The 16,961-nt window shown below is 34.7% G+C and overlaps 1 protein-coding gene across 3 annotated transcripts in view; it reads right to left on the bottom strand.

Annotated features, from left to right (window-relative positions):
• dac (dachshund) overlaps positions 1-16,961 on the bottom strand; it is a 113,818-nt gene that overhangs the window by 9,585 nt on the left and 87,272 nt on the right. For all 3 annotated transcript variants that reach the window (XM_067767235.1, XM_067767236.1, XM_067767237.1), the window contains exons 5-8: positions 14,121-14,209; positions 13,739-13,984; positions 12,871-13,512; positions 12,522-12,605 (exon numbers count right to left, since the gene is read on the bottom strand). In XM_067767235.1, coding sequence (XP_067623336.1) covers positions 12,522-12,605; positions 12,871-13,512; positions 13,739-13,984; positions 14,121-14,209 — 1,061 coding nt within the window. The remainder of the gene's footprint in view (positions 1-12,521; positions 12,606-12,870; positions 13,513-13,738; positions 13,985-14,120; positions 14,210-16,961) is intronic.

The raw sequence follows: 16,961 nt of genomic DNA, 5'->3' as shown, positions 1-16,961 counted from the left end.
GGTTTGCAAAAAAAGAAGCGAAAAAAGATGAGAAACAAGAAGACAACCGTTATCGATGAACTATCCATTTGCTGTCCATTTGTTGTTGGTTTTTTTTTCGGCGTGTTATCGACGCGTTATAGACGAGTGATCAGTTTGATAGTGAAGGATTACAAAATTTTCTATCTATGACAAACATAGATGCATTATCGATTTGTTATCGAAAATGTATTGATTTTTTTATTGAAAAGTCATGGGCTTGCAATTGAAGCGTTGTCAGTTTATTATCAAAAAGTTAATGACTTGTGGTCGAAAAGTTATGGACTTATCGAAAAGTTATCGATTTGTTATCTTAAAGTAATTGTTTTGTTATCGAAAAGTTATATATTAATTATCAGTTTCTTTATCGAATTGCTGTTGTAATCGCTAAAAAACTTACAATGAACCGATCATATCAAATTGTTAGATTTTCAACCAACTTTCGATAACCCGGTCGGTTATCGATAATAACCTTTATCGAAGAATTTGCGGTTTATTAGCGAAAATTTATTGATTTGCTGTCGAAAAGTTATCAATTTAATATCAAACAAGTAAGGAAGGTTAAGTTCGGGTGTAACCGAACATTACATACTCAGTTGAGAGCTATGGTGACAACATAAGGGAAAATAACCATGTAGGAAAATGAACCGAGGGAAACCCTGGAATGTGTTTGTATGACATGTGTATCAAATGAAAGGCATTAAAGAGTATTTTATGATGGAGTGGGCCATAGTTCTATAGGTGGACGCCATTTAGGGATATAGCCATAAAGGTGGATCAGGGTTGACTCTAGAATGCGTTTGTACGATATGGGTATCAAATGAAAGGTATTAATGAGTATTTTAAAAGGGCGTGGACCTAAGTACTATAGATGGACGCCTTTTCGAGATATCGCCGTAAAGATGGACCAGGGGTGACTCTAGAATGCGTTTGTACGATATGGGTATCAAATGAAAGGTGTTAATGAGCATTTTAAAAGGGAGTAATCCTTAGTTCCATAGGTGGACGCCGTTTCGAGATATCGCCATAAAGGTGGACCAGGGGTGACCCTAGAATTTGTTTGCACAATATGGGCATCAAACGAAAGGTGTTAATGAGTATTTTAAAAGGGAGTGGGCCTTAGTTCTATAGGTGAACGCCGTTTCGAGATATCGCCATAAAGGTGGGCCAGGGGTGACTCTAGAATTCGTTTGTGCAATATGGGTATCAAACGAAAGGAGTTAATGAGTATTTTAAGAGGGAGTGGGCCTTAGTTCTATAGGTGGACGCATTTTCGAGGTATCGCAATAAAGGTGGACCAGGGGTGACTCTAGACTTTGTTTGTACGATATGGGTATCAAATGAAAGGTGTTAATGAGTATTTTTAAAAGGGAGTGGGCCTTCGTTCTATAGGTGTTCGCCTTTTCGAAATATCGCCATAAAGGTGGACCAGGGGTGACTCTAGAATGAGTTTGTACGATATGGGTATCAAATTAAAGGTATTAATGAGAGTTTTAAAAGGGAGTGGTGGTAGTTGTATATGTGAAGGCGTTTTCCAGATATCGACCAAAATGTCGACCAGGGTGACCCAGAACATCATCTGTTGGATACCGCTAATTTATTTATATATGTAATACCTGCCAAGATTTTAAGGGTTTTTTATTTCGCCCTGCAGAACTTTTTCATTTTCTTCTACTTAATATGGTAGGTGTCACAACCATTTTTTAAAGTTTTTTCTAAAGTTATATTTCGCGTCAATAAAACAATCCAATTACCTTACCATATTTCATCCCTTTTTCGTATTTGGTATAGAATTATGGCATTTTTTTCATTTTTCGTAATTTTCGATATGGAAAAAGTGGGCGTGGTCATAGTCGGATTTCGTTCATTTTTCCTACCAAGATAAAGTGAGTTCAGATAAGTACCTGAACTGAGTTTAGTAAAGATATATCGATTTTTGCTCAAGTTATCGTGTTAACGGCCATGCGGAAGGACAGACGGACGACTGTGTATAAAAACTGGGCGTGGCATCAACCGATTTCGCCCATTTTCACAGAAAACAGTTAACGCCATAAAATCTATGCCCCTACCAAATTTCAAAAGGATTGGTTAATTTTTGATCGACTTATGGCGTTAAAAGTATCCTAGACAAATTAAATGAAAAAGGGCGGAGCCACGCCCATTTTTAAACTTTCTTTTATTTTTGCATTTTGTTGCACCATATCATTACTGGAGTTGAATCTTGACATAATTTACTTATATACTGTAAAGATATTAAATTTTTTGTTAAAATTTTACTTTTAAAAAAATTTTTTTTAAAAGTGGGCATGGTCCTTCTCCGATTTTGCTAATTTTTATTAAGCGTACATATAGTAATAAGAGTAACGTTCCTGCGAAATTTCATCATGATATCTTCAACGACTGCCAAATTACAGCTTGCAAAATTTTAAATTTCCTTCTTTTAAAAGTGGGCGGTGCCACGCCCATTGTCCAAAATTTTACTAATTTTCTATTTTGCGTCATAAGTTCAACTCATCTACCAAGTTTCGTCGCTTTATCGGTCTTTTGTAATGAATTATCGCACTTTTTCGGTTTTTCGAAATTTTCGATATCGAAGAAGTGGGCGTGGTTATAGTCCGATATCGTTCATTTTAAATAGCGATCTGAGATGAGTGCTCAGGAACCTACATACCAAATTTCATCAATATACCTCAAAATTTACTCAAGTTATCGTGTTAACGGACGGACGGACGGACGGACGGACGGACATGGCTCAGTCAAATTTTTTTTCGATCCTGATTATTTTGATATATGGAAGTCTATATCTATCTCGATTCCTTTATATATGTACAACCAACCGTTATCCAATCAAACTTAATATACTCTGTGAGCTCTGCTCAACTGAGGATAAAAATATCAACTTGTTAGCGAAAAGCTTTCGATGCATAATTCGTCGATAACAAACCATTAACACACCGATAATAATCTGACAAGTTTAACAGACCAATAACATTCAAATATGAATTTTTCTAGTTATGCAAATAGTTCCGGAAAGTTTGCTTAAGCATTCCTAAAGTTACCTCGAGATATTACCGTAAGCAATCCCGAAATGATCTTTAAATAGTCCCGAAATAATCTCAATATTATTACAAAAAGTCTCGGAATGATCCCTAAATTATTTCCAAAAATAAACGATCGCATATGATTTTCCAAGAATAGAAATTATTTGCAGACTCTGTTAATAACATAATGCTAAGTTTAAATCACTGAAAAACCGAAAAAATAAAAAAATCACAAATCAGCAGTTCTTAAATAATATGATAATAATAAAATGAAAAGAAATTTGTAGAAGAACTCGTAATGATTACAGTCCGTAGCCAGCACATTCTTTGTGGGCTCCAATAAAAGTTTGCCTTTCAATTCTTCATTTTTCTTTGCAACTTCATCATAACACTGACTATTTCAACTCTCAAAGAATAGAAAGAATATACGAATATATAGCATTAAAAAATAATGAATAGAAAAGTCGCATGCAATGTCGCATGAATACAAAAAAATTTAAATAATTCATTGCAACTACATGGCTGTGTTGCCTCCCTTGGTGCATCGTTCAAGTTGTTATTATTAGTTGCACTTAGATATTTTTTGTTGCATGCAATTTGTTATGTTTTACTTGTCAGCAGCGAATTATTTGGAGCCATTTCAGCGCGCCCCTAGCACCCAACATGCTTTTGCTGAACAGAAGATGTACAAAAACCACAACATATGTTACCTCCTGGCAGCGAACAATTTCTTGTCAGCTTTTTTGCTATTTGTGGCAGATTTAATGATAAGAATGACGCTAGAAGAGGTCTAAACGATAGGCAAAAAAAGAAAAAAATATATATAAAAAGAGTTGTACAAAATGTTCAACAAATAATTGTTGAGAGAAGCGTACGTTATGTATATGTATGTTAGACTGGGTCGATTTATTAACCTATATCACGCCATCGATTTTTCGATAGGATTTGGGCTCAGGAAAAAAAGTTCCACTACGCATACCCAAAAAAATAAAATTTTTGGTTAGGCCAAAAGGTTGCTGATGAGGGATTAAGTAGTCCTCGAAAGAATTCTATACAACCTATGGCACTTGCCTTGCATTTTCATTCATCTATTGTCATTTAAAAAAATGTTCATTAATTATTCTTATAATAACAAAAAAAAATATTGCTAAGCCCTTGAGCTCGTTTCGAACCCACGATCTTGCTAGTTAACAGGTCGATGTAACAACAATAAAATAGTTTGTTTTTTTTTTAATATAAAGCGATTATCCGTTCTTCCATGGAAAGTTGTTTCTATTCGTTCGAGAAATTCGGCACAAACATTTTTTAACTTTTTTTTATAAATTTTGTTTTTTTTTTTCAGTTTTCCTCCATTATAAGTATTTCATTCTTGGCGATAAAAAACATTTCCGGTTGAATGGCCTCTTACCTAATGGAAAATCAAATCTAATTTACTTCAAACTGATACACCCTAATGTAGCTTATACCATACTTATTAAAGAATATTGCTCTTTGACAGTAAAATTGTAGAAATCCTATGCATTTGTAAACGAATGCCGATGAATTTTATTGCAAAAGAATATTTATTTGTGCTTAACGATGAACTGTGAATTCAATGCAGGAATGAAAAAATCATTCAACTGTAATGGACTAATGAAATGATATTAAATTCATTCGAACTGTGATTTCTTTTGAAAAAGGCAAACATTCAGCTAAAATCAACAATTCAGACAGTTCAACTTACTTATCTACAGACGGTTCATACACACGGGGAACTCCGCGCTGAATGGGAGGATAATGGTGAAATGGCCGGCCTGAGCAACCCCATAAAGAATCATAGTATGAAGAATGACATCACCCGTTGTGTTCTTCTATCAGAGTTTGGGCTAGTTACGCAGATCTTTCGCAAAGTGGGTTGTACACCTTCCTATCTGATCTAAGGTTTCGGGTTTTGGTTATACTTCTAGAAAACACAATACTTTGGACTATAAAACCCTTTAAGTAGAAAACCTTTTTAGACTCTTCTTTCGATTGGGATTATAAAAGCCAAGCGTATATCAATTTTGCCCGGAGTGTGCCATATACTTATATGTTATTCCTTTCAGATTCGCTACTTTGTTTGCCTTCAATTCAATTTGTTGGTTACATTTTGTTTTCTTCAGTTAAAACCCTTTGTTCTTTTTTTGTACTTTTTATATTTAATCATATCAGGTGTCATCGCTATTTAAGTCAATTCGCATTAATATTCGCTTGATTGGCGCTGATTTGTCTCCTTGTTGTGGCCATGCATGGAATTCAATATTAATCAATTGATACATCATGAATACATTGTTGTATATGGGTGATTGCAGCGTCAAGGGTAACAAAATTCTTAGATTGCATTTTAACCCGTGAACAAGTGAAGCACATCTGCTAATCCTTTGAAAATCAGCTTTTAAAAAGATTTTCTTTTAATTAATAATATTTTTTTTAATTGAAGAATTTAATTAAGGAACATCTTTAGATACTACACATGACTTGAAATAATTTAAATCATCCTCGTTGTCACACCCGTCACAATAGGAAAACATAAGTTTTTCGCTTAATTTAATTAACTTAGTTAATATTGTTACGAATATTAGCAAAACTAAGGGTGCTGCCATCTCTAAGCCGATGCTAAGCAGCGCCTTGCATGCACATCCATAGATCAATCATTATGTATCTACATAAACGAATCAATTATTATGTCTACACATATGTATGTACACGCAGCTGAGAGCAACGCACAAGCACATGCAGATATATTATCTAAAATGCTCCTAAAGGTATGAAATTGTGATTGTGGATGTGTCGCTCACACATACAAGCGCATGGGGTATGAGAGAAGCTATAAAAATTATACATCTGTAGTTGTAGCTGAGAAATTTATAACTAACTAAGTAAATTCTGGAAGCGCCTAGATGATGCCACGAGGAAATCACAGAGTATAAAAGCATCAACGGTAGAGGCGCTATGAGCAGTTTCAGTTAAGCACGCTATCTGTCGGGCAATAGATCATTTCATTTAAGCTATCAGGCAGTTTGGTTATTAAGCAAGCTAGTTGCCAAGTATAAGTGTTATTGTTAAGTACTTTAATAAAGACCATTTTTCCATTATTCAATATTGGAGTTCTTTATTCAGTGATTCGAACGTTAGCAGAAGATTGCAAATAAGGGGAATTGCACTAAACTCGTTACAATATTTTATAAAATTTCAAAACAAAGTTATACTAATTGAAGGGACATTACTTAATGTTAACCCATTAACTAGTCAAGTGTCCCACCTGTCACTTTGGAATACCCCATATATATGTATATACTCGGTAAGTATTAATAAGCATATGTATATTCTTACTTAATATTGTTGGGAGTAGTTACATTTCCAAGCATATGTACGCACATATTCAGTTCCTTTCTTAAAGATATTTAATTGGATGTTTTAAATTGTATATTAACTAATTGTGACAAATACTTAACATAGCAGAGACATTATAGAGAGAAGTTGATTGAAAAAGATTACTTCTCCAAACTTTATTGATGTCTGAGTTTTTATATATATGGCGTCAGTGATCTTGATTTTAATCTTTGTACTATTTGAAGAAGGGAATGTAGATAACGCAGTTTTTAGTTCAAACATAAATATAATATTTAATAAAATATTATGATATAACCCAAATTGGGAGATTCTTCAAAAAGATATAACTTTTCTTCGTTAGATTTCGTTAGATCATTAGATTCTAAAACGCTGAGGATGCATAGGTTAATTCCAGAGATCGCAAATAGCAGCTCGGACAACTGATATTTTCAATTAAAACAGTTGCAAAGTTATTCAATGACTACTCTTTAAATGGTTTCTCACAGAAATCAACCGCTCTTGCGGGTTACAGACAAGCTATCGGTTTGTTATCGAAAAGTTATAGCATATAAATTGATTTACTATCAAACAGTTAACGATTTGTTATGGACTTGCACTTGAAAAATTATTAATTTCTGTGGAAATTTGAAAAAAACAACCTAATTCGAGTTATGATTATGGCGATACATAGATCTATATCTGAAGAGCTAGCCGCAATTCACCATTATAACTTCCTATATTTTATAGCTGCCATTTGGCGCTAGGACCATGAGTAAGTAACGCAGAGAGACCTGTAACGGATTCCTGTTATGAAGCCAGAATATCACTTTTATCATAACTCGACTTAAGTTGTTTTTTCAAATTGCCACATATTTGTTATCAATTTGTTATCGAACCATTATCGACTTGTTATCGAACATTTATAAATTTGTTGTCGAACATTTATCGATTTGATACTGAAAAGTTATCGATTTGTGTCAAGCTGATACCAATAACACTTTAAAATAAAATACTTTAATAAGACATCGACATCGACAATAACAAGCCGAAAAAAAACTAATAACAAGCCGATGGCTCCGCGATGAGAAGCTGATATCAAACCGATAGCTCGACGATAATTTCGCTATCTATAATTTGCCGATAACAAAGTGGTAATTTGGCGATATCGATAAGAATTTGATGAAAGGTAGATAATTCTTCAATATTTCGCCACAAACAAACGGATAATAGGAAGTTAACCTGGGCTTCAAGAGGTTGTCAATCGTAACCCGTTCAGGTGGCTGCCAGCGCAATTTATAACTTTTCAAAACCTATTTTCAATATCACCTACCCGTAAGGAGTACTGTTTAATTGGCAGACGAGACTCTGGCGACCCCAAGTTCTTAACGGATGGAAGGGGTTGAATGACCTAGAGGGTTAACATCGTCATATAAAATCGTTGCATAGATTGTTTGGTTAGAATCTTAATGGCGTTGTTTTCCGAAACGTAGATACCGGATTTGTAACAGGCAAGTGACCATCGACATCGGCTAAACTACCCACAACCTTCAACAATTGGAAAACCAAGAAACCCTATAACACTTCGAATTCATAAATGGATTCTTCAGAAGACTGCAAAAATGATTTCCAAATATACTTGAAAAAGTGCGAAAATAATCCAGAAACTATTTCGAAATGGCCCCGCATGATCCTGAAATAGTCCACAAGTAATCCTAAAATAGCAGGGAAATGATATCAAATAAGTACTGAAAGCAATACCAAAAAATTTCAAAATAATACCGAATATAATTTCGAGATGATTTCAAAATAGTCCCGGAATAGTAACAATATCACAACAAAACGACTCGAAATGATTCCAAATCTATAACCAAAAATTTCGGAAATTATCTCAAATGTTCGTGGACTATACGCGTGTCCCAAAAATATACGATCAGGACGCTGTGAAAAACTGAAAGAATCAAAAAAAAAAAACATATCACACTGAGAACGCCACTATTGGTGCTTGGAAATCGGTTGTTATCCGTAATAAACCGAGTTACTTTTTCTGGTTAACCGTTAAATGCAATATCTGGTAAAATCAAAATAAAAATTTTAAGAAAATCTATTTCAATCTAAGCCATCATACATTTTATAGAGTTCTAGACAGGGATTGTTACAAAAATTACTTTTTACTACTCATTTTTTGAGTTTGATTTTTCGCTCGGCAAATAATAGGTGCTTTTTGAGATTTTTGCTACATTTGGAAAATTATTGATATTCTTCAATTCTTTTATTTTTGATTCGAAACATTTTTTTGATGATTTTTGTATATTCCGAAAGCAACTCAAAAATATTCCACCATGCGTCCATTACCTTCAGAGCCACTTCGCATATGACTCGAAGCCAGAAACTAACGTTTGAGATTGGAGAAAGAGATAAGTTCTCAAATGCTTTTTAAAATTAAATTGTATAAAAATGTTTATCGGTTATATAAATCTGGGCAAACACACCGAACAATATACTTTCTTTTTATGAATTAATCGGGGATTGCCCGTATTGCTTTAAATGTATGAACATTTATTTCAAGCAATTTTTAATTTTACAATTTATTTAATAATTTGGGAAAAATTTAAACAACGTGACATTAGGACGGACAAGGCGACAGCTGTTTCGATTATACGTTGTAAATCTCTTCAAAGCCTTTTACAACTAAGGCATGACGTAGCTGAATGCGTTTGTAACCATTTCAACTATCGTAGGAGTGCGGATTCGACTCCCACTCCCTGGAGAAAAGGCTTTGAAGAGATTTACAGGGTACAATCGAAACAGCTGTCGCCTTGTCCGTCCTGATGTCACGTTGTTGAAATGTTTCCCAAATTATTAAATATACTTTCTTGCCAAAACTTTAATTTCCATCGTTTTAAAACCTTTGCAATTACATAGGTATCTACACTTTCTTCGATAAAATTTATCTTTTTTTTCGTTACAACCAACAATCTATAAATGACTGCATTTAACCCCAAATTAGCATAAAATTTAAATAGCTAGCCACACAGTAGATTGTAGCTTTAACCGATCTAACGCCGCTTACAGTATGCGCACTAGGGTGTCCCTTATTTAAAAGAAATATCGTAATTTTTTTAATTTCACCCAAAATCTATTTTTTCTGCATTGAATATTAGGAAACAGTGAAACACGTTGAGTGCAGTGGAAATCGATGTACATAGCATTTAAATTAAAAGTAATGGAACGGGGATTTGAATAAATATTTTCGTGTAATGGATACTATGGAAACCACCATTCACGATCCTGTTTCATTAGCAAAGGACGGACTCATACAAAATTTTGTTTCATAGGCTACTTCTTCAGTCAACCTAAGAATTGTTTCATATTAGTGCTCAAGTTGAGAACTGGCATACTTCTCCAATCTGAACGTTGTTTGATAATAGCCACTTTTTATGAGGACTTAGCGCTGTCATTAAATTAGAGACTGTTTTATAGCAAACAAGCAGATCCGCAGATCTTGGTCTATCTCTTCTTTTTCTTCTTCTCCCTTCCCCGCTCCTTAGATTATCTCACTATTTTCACCTAACTCTATCCCTTTCTCACTCTCTTTCTCCTTCCCCCGTTAGTTCTCTTTCTCGTTTTCTCTATCCTCTAGCAATCTGCTTCCTAAAAACAGTTACTCTATATATAAATATTAGCAATTTTCAAAAAATTGCCTCATATATTAGATAAATTTCCCATATATCGGTACTACCCTGAAAAGTAGTGCTCTATGTACCTTGTAATCAAGACAAGGAAGAAACAATGTGTGCAATCGCATCCTAGATATAATTTTTCAGAATTGATCGGCCTCTAGTCAAGTTCCCCAAAAAAAATTTAATAGGAATACTCTGGGTGTATATGCAGCGATTTTGGAAATTTAAACAAAATCGGCTGAGTGTGGTGAGATGATTTTTATTTAATTCTATCTTTACTAATCATTTTAAAGTTTTAACAGAATAGCATATTTCAAAAGATGTATCGTTCCGCTCCTTTGTTAATTACTTATCTACAGCTGAGAAAGTGTAGGAAAATCGAAAAAAAATTTGGGTTTATTGGAAAGGAACCTACTTATTTTCTAAACAGAACGGGAAAAGTATGTCAAAACTTATTTGTAAGTAGGCATATTCCAATCGAGTGAGTCGTTGTTGATTTATAACTGTAAGGTACAATCTTGTGATTCTTGACCCCCCATTTTAGCAATTTACACGCCCCTGTCATATGTTTCGCCACAATATATCGAAAGTAAACATCTCTCATAGCTAAGTTTTAAAATACAAAAATCGTTTTCAATTCGGATCTTTCTTTGCGGAGTTTATTTTATAAATTGTACATAGCATTTTCGAATGAAACTTTTTTCAAATCAAATGAAGCTTTTTTAAATGAAGTGGAACCTTTTTCATTTAAGTGAAGCTTTTGTCAAATCAAATGGATTTTTACATTTCAAATGAAACTTTTTTCAAATCAAATTAAGATTTTTTCAAATCAAATGAGACTTTTTTCGAAGCAAATGCAAATGTTTATAAAACAAATGAAACTTTTTCGACTTTTTTCAAAGCAAATCGAAATTTTTTCAAATCAAATGAAACTTTTTTCAAGTCAAATGAAATTTTTTCAAATCAAATTCAGATTTTTTCAAGTCAAATGAAATTTTTTCAAATAAAGTGAAACTTTTTTCAAATCAAATTCAGATTTTTTCAAATCATATGAAGTTTTTTTCAAATAAAATGTAATTTTTTTCATTTCAAGTGAAAGTTTTTTTTTCAAATCAAATGGATTTTTCCATTTCCAATTAAACTTTTTTCAATCTATTAAGATTTTTTCAAATCAAATGAAACTTTTTGCAAAGCAAAACAAAATGTTTTTAAGCCAAATGAAAATTTTTCAAAGCAAATGAAAATGTTTTTAAACCAAACGAAATTTTTTCGACTTTTCTCAAAGTAAATGTAAATGTTTTTCAAATCAAATGAAACTTTTTTTCAATTTAAATGAAACTTTTCTCAAATCAAGTGAAACTTTTTTCAAATCAAATTAAAAACGCGGGTTCGAATCGAGCTCAAGGTCTAACAATAATTATTTTATTATTATTATTGTTATGATACTTTTTTTTTTGATAAAATAATTATTGTTAGGCCTTGAGCTCGATTCGAACCCGCGATCTTACAAATCAGTAGGCCGATATAACAACAAAAATTGTCAAATTAAAATTTTTTCAAATCACATGAAGCTTTTTCAAATAAAGTGGAACTTTTTTATTTCAAGCGAAACTTTTTTTTCAATTCAAATGGATTTTTTCATTTCCAATTAACTTTTTTTTCAAATCAAATTAAGATTTTTTTAAATCAAACGAAACTTTTTTCAAAGCAAACGAAAATGTTTTTAAACCAAATGAAACTTTTTCGACCTTTTCAAAGCAAATGAAAATGTTTTTCAAATCAAATGAAACTTTTTTCAAGTCAAATGAAACTTTTTTCATATCAAGTGAAACTTTTTTTGAGGCCAAATGGTTTTAAACCTTGCTTTTACACCCAGTAACTGTTGTGCTTTTAAAAGTGTATTGTGATAGCTTCATATATTGACTGATGAGTGTTATATCATCCTATCTCGGCTGCCGGGGCCAAAACGTTCTATCTCATAAAACTTTCGACAGATTTTGCTCGAGGAACGTCCTACTTATAACTTTTATTTGGACAACTCATATCTCGAAAATTTACAAAAGCGTCCAATCTGAGCATAAGTTCAAAACATTTTGACGTTAGAAAGAGCGATTATGACAAATAATCTTAGATATTGCGTTTTTGGAAAAAATATTTTGACGTAGGCTGTTTTCGAACAAGAGGCCGACATGGGGTGTTATTCAACTCAGAAATCAATATGTAAATATATGCCCATTACAATTTTAGAAAAAGTTAGTCTTGAACTTCTCTTCATATGTTGTTGAACTCCAATAGTAGTTTTTTGCTTCATAAGACCACCCTAATATGCATACTGAAAGCACGCGACTGCAGTTGCATTACAACAAATGAACATTTTGCTAGCTTTAAAAAATGCAAATATTGAATAGGAAATATTGTTGATATAACTCACCCCTCAGTTTTCGTTCATCAGCTAATTGCCGATCTAATGAATCTTTGACTTCACGTTCGCGTAAAACATCCATTTTGAGCTCAGCTACAAAGAAAGAGTAAAGAAAAACGTGAAGAAAAGAGATAGAAAGTTGATTAGAGATTTATTGACAAAGCGCAAAGATCAAACGCGGCAGTAAAAGGTTACATTAGAGCCAGCACAAAATAAAATAAAACCAAAACTAACTTAGAAAGGGTTAATGCCGTTGATGGATAATAGATATTTGCACGCCTGCCTTTCAAAGCAAATCTTTTTAAACCTTCTTACATTTTTGTTGCTATTTTTTGTTTACCTACACACTCTATCTCACCTTTTTCGTAACTGATTTGACGCTCCTGTTGACGCGCATTGTCCGCAGCCACCTTTAACAGGCTTTGTATATTACGCAGTAATGTCTCCGTAGACGAAGGTGCACCATGCGGATCCATAGCGAGTGGGCCAAGCGCTAACCCCCCAGCTAAAGCAGCAGCTGCGGTAGCATCATTTGCTGCTAATAAAGCTTCTGTTCCAGCGAGGGCACCACCCGACCCAGGGCCATTTGTAAGTGCGGCGCTGCCGCCGGAACCACCGACCGCACCGCCTGCCACAGCTGCTGCTGCAGCTAAATGTGAATAGTTGAGTGCGCGTTGGTGATGATGTTGCAATGCTGCTACAGCAGCAGCATTATGTTGAGAGACAGGAGATTGTTGTAGTGCTGCTGCATGTGAATTGACGACATCGCGTTCGTTAAGTCCAGCTGCAGTAACACCAAGGCCGCTGACACCTACACTGCCAACTGAGCCGCCAGTTACACCACCACGTTCACCTATGCCGACAGCATTGTTGGCGCCATGATGTAGCTGATGATGGTGGTGATGGTGATGGGGATTATGATGATGCAGTGGATGACGTTGTGACGCTGCCGCCGCCGCCGCCGTTGACGACATATTATCACGCTCTGTATCACTCAAGTCTGGGCAAATAAAGGTGGGCATGTAAATAAAAGGCAATAAAAAAAGGTGAATATGAATAAAGAAATTTGTTAAGAAAATATTAGTCAATGTGTTGGTTGAGAAATTTATATACATGTACATATGTATGTGTGTAATAGTTCTTTTTTATTTATGGTACATATGTCTTCAGACATTCATCCCTCACATATTCAATGTTTTATTATTCAAAAAACAAAGTTCACTCACCTTCATCATCTTTGGCGCAGCGTTCATCGACTTCCGACGCATTGTCGTCACTCAGATTCTCGTCATCGTCATCTTCTACGCCAATCACACCTTGACTGCCACCACCGTCGCTGCCCTCACGCACCGAGTGCACAGGTGAATGCATTTCGCTACGTTCACTACGCTCATCACAATTGCTACCTTGATCTGTATTGCCGCCGGACTTGGATAGATTTAGTACGGGGCTTTGACGATGTGGTGAACCAGCTGTTAGGTTGAGAGGAAAATTCAAGAATAAAAGAATGAAGGGTTAAACGTTGATTAGATTGTTAGATGTTTAGGGTTAGACGGTATTGTTATTGTATTTTCGGTTGTTATGCATTGCTTTGACAAGGAAACTTACAATTTCGTGAACTTAAATCACGTATCTTTTGCTCGCCACCCCCGCCGCTATTCATTTGCTGACGTTCGTCTGTGCGCTCCTCACGCAGTCTGAAAACAAAAAAAATTATTTCGATTGAGGTTAGATCAAACGCGATAAGGATTGCAGCATACTTAAATCTACTAAAATTTTAGTTATAGTTTTATTATACTCAGTTGAGCAGAGCTCACAGAGTATATTAACTTTGATTGGATAACTGTTGGTTGTACAGGTATAAAGGAATCGAGATAGATATAGACTTCCATATATCAAAATGATCAGTATGGAAAAAAATTTGATTGAGCCATGTCCGTCCGTTAACACGATAACTTGAGTAAATTTTGAGGTATCTTGATGAAATTTTGTATGTAGATTCCTGGGCACTCATCTCAGATCGCTATTTAAAATGAACAAAATCGGACCATAACCACGCCCACATTTTCGATATCGAAAATTTCGGAAAACTCAAAAAGTGTGATAATTCATTACCAAAGAAGGATAAAGCGATGAAACTTGGTAGGTGAGTTGAACTTATGACACAGAATAGAAAACTAGTAAAATTTTGGACAATGGGCGTGGCACCGCCCACTTTTAAAAGAAGGTAATTTAAAAGTTTTGCAAGCTGTAATTTGGCAGTCGTTGAAGATATCATCATGAAATTTGGCAGGAACGTTACTCCTATTACTATATATATGCTTAATAAAAATTTGCAAAATCAGAGAACGACCACGCCCACTTTTAAAAAAAATTTTTTTTTAAGCCAAATTTTAACAAAAAATTTAATATCTTTACAGTATATAAGTAAATTATGTCAACATTCAACTCCAGTAATAATATGATGCAACAAAATATAAAATTAAAAGAAAATTGCAAAATGGGCGTGACTCCGCCCTTTTTCATTGAATATGTCTAGGATACTTTTAATGCCATAAGTCGAACAAAAATGTACTAATCCTTGTGAACTTTGGTAGGGGCTTAGACCCTGGGACGATAACTATTTTCTGTGAAAAAGGGCGAAATCGATTGAAGCCACGCCCAGTTTTTATACACGGTTGACCGTCTGTCCTTCCGCTCGACCGTTAATACGATAAATTGGGCAAAACTCGATATATCTTTACTAAACTCAGTTCACGTACTTATCTGAACTTACTTTGTATTAGTATAAAAAATGGCCGAAATCCGACTATGACCGCGCCCACTTTTTCCATATCGAAAATTACGAGAAAGAAAAAAATGCCATAATTCTATACCAAATACAAAAAAGAGATGAAACGTGGTAATTGGATTGGTTTATTGACGCAAAATATAACTTTATAAAAAAACTTTGTAAAATGGGTGTGACACCTAAAATATTAAGTAGAAGAAAATGAAAAAGTTCTGCAGGGCGAAATCAAAAGCGCTTGGAATTTTGGCAGGAATACTGTCCGTGGTATTACATATATAAATAAATTAGCGGTACGCGACAGATGATGTTCTGGGTCAGCCTGGTCCACATGTTGGTCGATATCTCGAAAACGCCTTCACATATACAACTACCACCACTCCCTTTTAAAACTCTCATTAATACATTTAATTTGATACTCATATCGTAGAAACACATTATAGAGTCACCCCTGGTTCACCTTTATGGCGATATCTCGAAAACGCGTCCATCTAAGGCCCAATCCCTTTTAAAATACTCATTAGCACCTTCGTTTGATACCCATACCGTAGAAACAAATTCTAGAGTAACCCCTGGTCCACCTTTATGGCGATATCTCGAAAAGGCGTCCACCAATAGAACTAATCAACTATAGTAGGAGTGCGGGTTCGACTCCCACTCCCGGGAGAAAAGGCTTTGAAGGGATTTACAAGGTATAATCGAAACAGCTGTCGCCTTGTTCGTCCTGATGTCACGTTGTTTAAATTTTTCCCAAATTATTAAAGAAATTATAAAATTAAAAATTGCTTGAAATAAATGTTTTCATACATTGAAAGCGATACGAACAATCCCCGGTTAACTCGTTATAAGTAGACAACATTTGGTTAATTCGTTGTATTTCTATAAATAGAACAAAAACAGCGACAATGCCAAGTTTCTCTAAAAACCACCTTACAAACATGCATAACTTCAACAAATAACTACGTACGAATTATGTGATGTGTAGAAGATAATATATGCGAAAGAAGGCAATTGGGAAAAACTTTACAACAACTAAGGCATGACGTAGCTGAATGCGTTTTTAACCATTTCAACTATCGTAGGAGTGCGGATTCGACTCCCACTCCCGGGAGAAAAGACTTTGAAGAGATTTACAAGGTATAATCGAAACAGCTGTCGCCTTCTCCGTCCTGATGTCACGTTGTTTAAATTTTTCGCAAATTATTAAATAAATTATAGAACTAAGGCCCACTCCCCTTTAAAATACTCATTAACACCTTTCATTTGATACCCATATCGTACAAACAAATTCTAGAGTCACCCCTGGTCCACCTTTAAGGCGATATCTCGAAAAGGCGTCCACCAATAGAACCAAGGCTCACTCCCTTTTAAAATACTCATTAACACCTTTCATATGATACCCATATCGTAGAAACAAATTCTAGAGTCACCCCTGGTCCACCTTTAAGGCGATATCTCGAAAAGGCGTCCACCAATAGAACCAAGGCCCACTCCCTTTTAAAATACTCATTAACACCTTTCATTTGATACCCATATCGTAGAAACAAATTCTAGAGTCACCCCTGGTCCACCGTTATGGCAATATCTCGAAAAAGCGTCCACCCATAGAACTAAGGCCCACTCCCTTTTAAAAATACTCATCAACACCTTTCGTTTGATAC

Source organism: Eurosta solidaginis, chromosome 2 (genome assembly GCF_040869045.1).
Source record: "Eurosta solidaginis isolate ZX-2024a chromosome 2, ASM4086904v1, whole genome shotgun sequence".
Taxonomy (NCBI): Eukaryota; Metazoa; Arthropoda; class Insecta; order Diptera; family Tephritidae; genus Eurosta; species Eurosta solidaginis.
This window is presented reverse-complemented; position numbering and strand designations above follow the sequence as displayed.